Source organism: Engystomops pustulosus, chromosome 1, assembly GCF_040894005.1.
Source record: "Engystomops pustulosus chromosome 1, aEngPut4.maternal, whole genome shotgun sequence".
NCBI lineage: Eukaryota > Metazoa > Chordata > Amphibia > Anura > Leptodactylidae > Engystomops > Engystomops pustulosus.
In genome coordinates, this window is record NC_092411.1 from 109480317 (window position 1) to 109485434 (window position 5118).

The window sequence follows — 5118 nt, forward strand, 5'->3', positions numbered from 1 at the left end:
AAGGGAAGAGTCCATTTTAAGATGACAGACCTACTGTTCTGATACAGATATATAGGAGTTAATGGCATCCTCATGACATCAGTTAGGTGGGAAGTGAAATTTAGTTGTAAATTACTGCAGGTTGTAATTTTAGCCCTCTACAACTATATACATCCTATGTATTAGTTTTGTCATCTGTAAGCCAAGTTGCAAATAGCAGACAATATGTACAGGGTTTAAACCATTTTATTTTACAATATAAAAACATTAATCACAAAATAAAAAAAACAGTACTAAAACAATGCAGCTTTAAAGGTGAGGTTCCCAGCACAAAGTTGTGATCCTGCAGAAGTCACAACTGTTAAAACTCAAAGTAAAAAGGAAACAGGTGCCTAGTGTCTTAAAATAAAGTCTGTAAAATTACACTAGAGGATAGCTAGCAGCAGTGGCAACTCCGCAGTGGTTTCCTTTGTCTTTGGCTATGTAAACGTAACCTTGGTTGCCCCATTTTTCACTCCAGCTAGGAGAAAAAGAAAGACACATGTTAATTTTAGAAACTAGTTGAAAACAGTATTCCAGGTATAGCTACATCAAGTCCTATTCAGAGTACATTTTTTCAGTCACCTTAAAAACCACACAATGGGTTGTCAGTGCTAGCTGCCCTGTTGTCAATATAAGGAAACCACCTACCTGTTTTTAACTATCCAGTATTTCTTTCCATCAACATCCTCTCCTTCAAATCCATAGCCAACAACAAGGACACCATGATCTAGATCTGTGCTGCTACAGGCAGGCTCATAGTAGATACCTATAAACAAAGTATTTTCAGTAAAAGTGGATACAACATTCATTTCTCTCCAGATGTATGTATACAAGCCTGGTAGGATACTCACCACTTTGATAGAACTGGAATGACTGATGTCCAGCATCGATTGCCACAGACACAGGACCTACTGATGCCACGGCTTTCATCAATTCCTTTTCACTTCCAGACTGTACATCCATGAAGCCAGTATCATTTGCAGCAGTGTAGTTTGCATTGTATTTACATTCTTGGTCATCCTGAATTAGACAGACAAAGTCAGTACTGCTCAGTGTGAAAGTGCTGAAAGATCAGTTCTTGCATGCAATGGCTAGAGCGGGCTTACCTTGCCAATGTATGGGTAATACTCCTCAGAATCAATGCCCTTGTTGTCCAGAACATATTGGAAAGCTTGATCCATAAGACCACCATTGCAACCTTCATTACCTTCTGGTCTAGAGCAGTCAACAAGATTTTGCTCACTTAAGGACACTAGTTTTCCAGTCTGTCTGAAGTGTTGGCCTTCAAGAGCTCCAGTAGAACTGAAAGCCCAGCATGAGCCACACTGACCCTAAAAAACAAGACAAAAAAAATGCCTTAAAGTGTGCCCAACACATCAGCTCCCTACAAATACCAAACTAATCTAGAAAGACATAGCTGACAGACTTTGCAACAATCTGCATAAAAGCAGCTTGCATTCATGCAGTCTGAAGTCTAAAGTTCACTAGTAGAGGCCATCAATATACCTGATCTTTAACAGGTGTTACATATCCTTCTTTGCGCCAGTCAACACTCCTGGGGGGTTCATAGTTATTTGGAGACATAAATGTTGATCCTCTTTTCCTGTCAGGCTTGTGTTTATAGCCATTCATCAGCTGTCCAAACTCTTCTGAGGTCTGAAAGGCGAGAGTTAGATTTTACCATACAGAAACCACAATATTTATAACATTCCAAATATTACAAGTGGACATAAAGGAGATTTATCACAGACCATGTGCGGCTTATTGTAGGGGCAAAACACAGCTTCCAGTTTCTGCTGGTGCAGAGAGTCCAACAACACTCAACTACATGTTTATCCCAAGAAGCAGGGGTACTCACCATATCAGCAAAGTGATTCATGCCAAGCCTGTAAGTATGTTTGCCCAATGAAAATTCTATGTTGTGCATCTCAATAGCCTTCAGATTTTTCTCCCATATAATTCGCCTCCAGCTGGCTTCCCTCTGTAAGAGACAGGTATGAATGAGCACTCGATTGCTAATGAAACCTAACAAAATGTTTCAAAGTATTAAATAAAGTACACATCATGTCTTTGACTACAAGCCAGAAAACCCAAATATCAAGTGTATCCTATGCATGGTACATTAAACTAGTCCAGCTAAGGCCTAGCATCTTTGAATCTAAAGGATTGAACTTTATATTTGGATTAAAAAAAAAAAAAAAAAATTAACTTTACTAAACATGATCAAGTTTTCCCTACAGAAAAAAAAAAATCTGCATACCTTAGCCACAATAGTACATTGTAAAGGGATTATTTGTACTGCAATGGTGGTATGATACTCAAACATATTCCCTTAAATAACATGTACCAGATCTGATTGACTATACACTGGAGAGGAGATAATATACCACCAGTTACAAGAACAGGGGTCCTGCTCTCACCAACTGAGTGAAGATGCAGGTTGGGCATGCACCCTGCCACGGCAATACACTGTGGGAGCCTTAAAATTGCCAGAGAGCTCAGGTAGTTTACAGTTTGAGTGACAGATGGCCAAGCACTTAGCCATTTCCAATACACCCATGGCATTAAATAGAACTGCAGCTTGACCTACCACTTCATTCAGATAGTAATAACAGGACCTCTATTCTCGTGATAAGGCAATCCCCCCCGCCCCCCTGTGGCAATATTTGCTACTAAATAGGGCAAGTAACAGAACATGTTAATGCTTTTTTAATCCATTCATAAAAGAGTTTATACAGGGATGCAGAGGTCATGTCTACTCTTTCTAGGTATTGGGGTTTAATGCAAACAATCACCTGAAAATGTTTTAATAAAACATTGGATTCTTTACACTGGATGACATTGCTTTTAATGTATTTCAAGAAGCAAAGATCAGTATTTAACTGCCACTAAAGTGGACTGAATACAGTTCACAGTCAATAGTTACCCCATTTATAGGCCTCAAGGCTAATCCACCAAAGCTTGCGGAGAATTATACATTCCTACTACAATATGTTACATGTTTAGTAAGTTTACTGCCTGCATATAGTAGCAAATAACCTCACAACTTGTAAGACTTGGATACTTACTGGCTCATAGGTTTTGGAATAATAACTCAAGAACTGCTGCCAGTGGGAATCCAGCGCCGGGTCAATCATAGGAGCAGCCAGAACAGAGGCGAAACAAAGCCCTACAGCAGCGAGTATGTATAGCGTCATGGTTGCTGGAGAGGTAAGAAACTTACATTAGAAACCATAATAATGCAGTTATCTATAATGAATTGTTTATTAGCCAAGCTTCTTGGTCACTTCACTCAAGGCCAACATTAAATGCAGACGCCATGACTATCCCAGACAGTAATAAAACATGGAGCACAAGGAGGAGAGGATGTGTGGGACAGTCCGGCCCCCTCCCCCAGCACCCACCATGAGTACACAAACAGCACCCAGCCCCCACCTGCACGGGACAGGAAGCTCCATGTTATATCAGCTGTATGTACATCCAGGCGGATAAGAGCTGACTCATCCTGAGAGGAGGGGGGCGCACTCAGGCGGCACCGGGAAACTGGGACATCCTGACAAATTTATGGCGGGCGAGGGGGTTACTGAGCCATATCCCAGGCAGCTAAGGGTTAACAGCCATCGGGCAGCAGAGATGAAGAACGCAGGGCGCCTCCATACCATACAGGCATGTAACGGGGCAGCGCTACCGCAGGGACACAACAACCAACAAAACATATTCCAAAAACCACCACGAAGCAGCGGCCCTATTTCCCCCGCCCAGACCCCCCAGCTGACTTACCTCGATGCAGGATCACTTTCTGGGAATACAGGCATTGACCGGCCCGGCGTTCTTATATAGTGAGGTCCTGGCACCGCCCATCAATTCCATGATTGGTCAATGCTTTGCCCGCGGGGCTCATGTGACTGAGCAGCGCGTGACTCGCCTTGTTGTTGTGGTGTGCAGACGAGGGGCGGGGCCAGCGCTGTACGATATGAATGTTTATATATATTATACTATAGATTATATACACCGAGCCTGTCACTGGCCTTATTATATGACTTGTTTTGGAACTCATTCCCCTTCAGTGTTAGGACAAATAAAATAAGATTGAAATAAAAAATTAATTTCAGTATTATTGACTTTCTTTTGGGTAAATTATTCATTTTGGGTGTTTTTTTTCCAAAACAGTTTTAAGACTGTTACCTAACAAGCAAGTATGGTTGCACAATCTAGCTCCATACTCTTGCTGGGTTCATGCTTCAGAACCTAGAATCAACCAACTGAAGTGACTTGCTGAGTTCTCTTAAATGATGAGGTTCGGTCCAGTAAATCCCACAAGCACATGGTGGACAACAGGAATTCTACAGTTTTCTTTGTGATCCAAAGCCATAAGTGGATCCATATAAAGAGATTTAAAGGGGGAATACCCCTTTAACCCCTTCATCTTTCCTTTTAAAGCAACAAGTAGCTTTGACTCAAAAGACTGCATCAAAAACAGCGGTGGAGTTAACAAATAAAAATAATAAGTTGTGTATGAACCTCTGTAATGTTATATATATTATTGTTAATATATATATATATATATCCATATGTTATGTCAGGTCTTATGTAACCTATCATGCTAGCCATACAGTCCTACAGAACTCTATATGCTGACATTGCATCTTGCCGCTATCATGCAGACAGTGCTCCAGAAACAAGCCAAATTTTCAGATAAATCTGCTGCGTCTATTGTAAATAAGCAAAAAGCTAGACACGTGCAGGAATGGAGCCAGGATCTGAATTTCCACTTTCCTATTGTGTAACTTCTGTGGTAAATCTTTCTGCTTACAAGTCTAGAATGACTATGACTATGACACTTTGGCACCACGTGCTATGCTGTTTGGGTACACTATGAGTTTTTGACAATTCACCTAATTTTGACCACTAAATGATAATCAGGTAAAAGTTTGAACTGTTATATTTGAGACCCTATAACTGTTGGTTAATGTATGAATAGAGTCTGCATATGAGGTAATGTCCTCTTGTACACATACACACCATTGTTATATAGGATCGCAGCCCTTATGTCACAATAGATGTATGCGAATGTAAAATTATACAATTATAAAATTA

General features: G+C 40.6%; 1 protein-coding gene across 1 annotated transcript; it reads right to left on the reverse strand.

The window, feature by feature from the left end:
- Positions 1 to 207: 207 nt before the first annotated feature.
- Positions 208 to 3941, reverse strand: CTSL (cathepsin L). The gene is made up of 8 exons (XM_072150849.1): positions 3802 to 3941; positions 3090 to 3223; positions 1880 to 2002; positions 1528 to 1677; positions 1128 to 1352; positions 873 to 1041; positions 670 to 787; positions 208 to 499 (listed from the first exon to the last, which is right to left on the reverse strand). The coding sequence occupies exons 2-8, from the start codon at positions 3216 to 3218 to the stop codon at positions 400 to 402; spliced, it is 1014 nt and encodes a 337-aa protein (XP_072006950.1). The 5' UTR covers positions 3219 to 3223; positions 3802 to 3941; the 3' UTR covers positions 208 to 399.
- Between the last annotated feature and the right edge of the window lie 1177 nt (positions 3942 to 5118).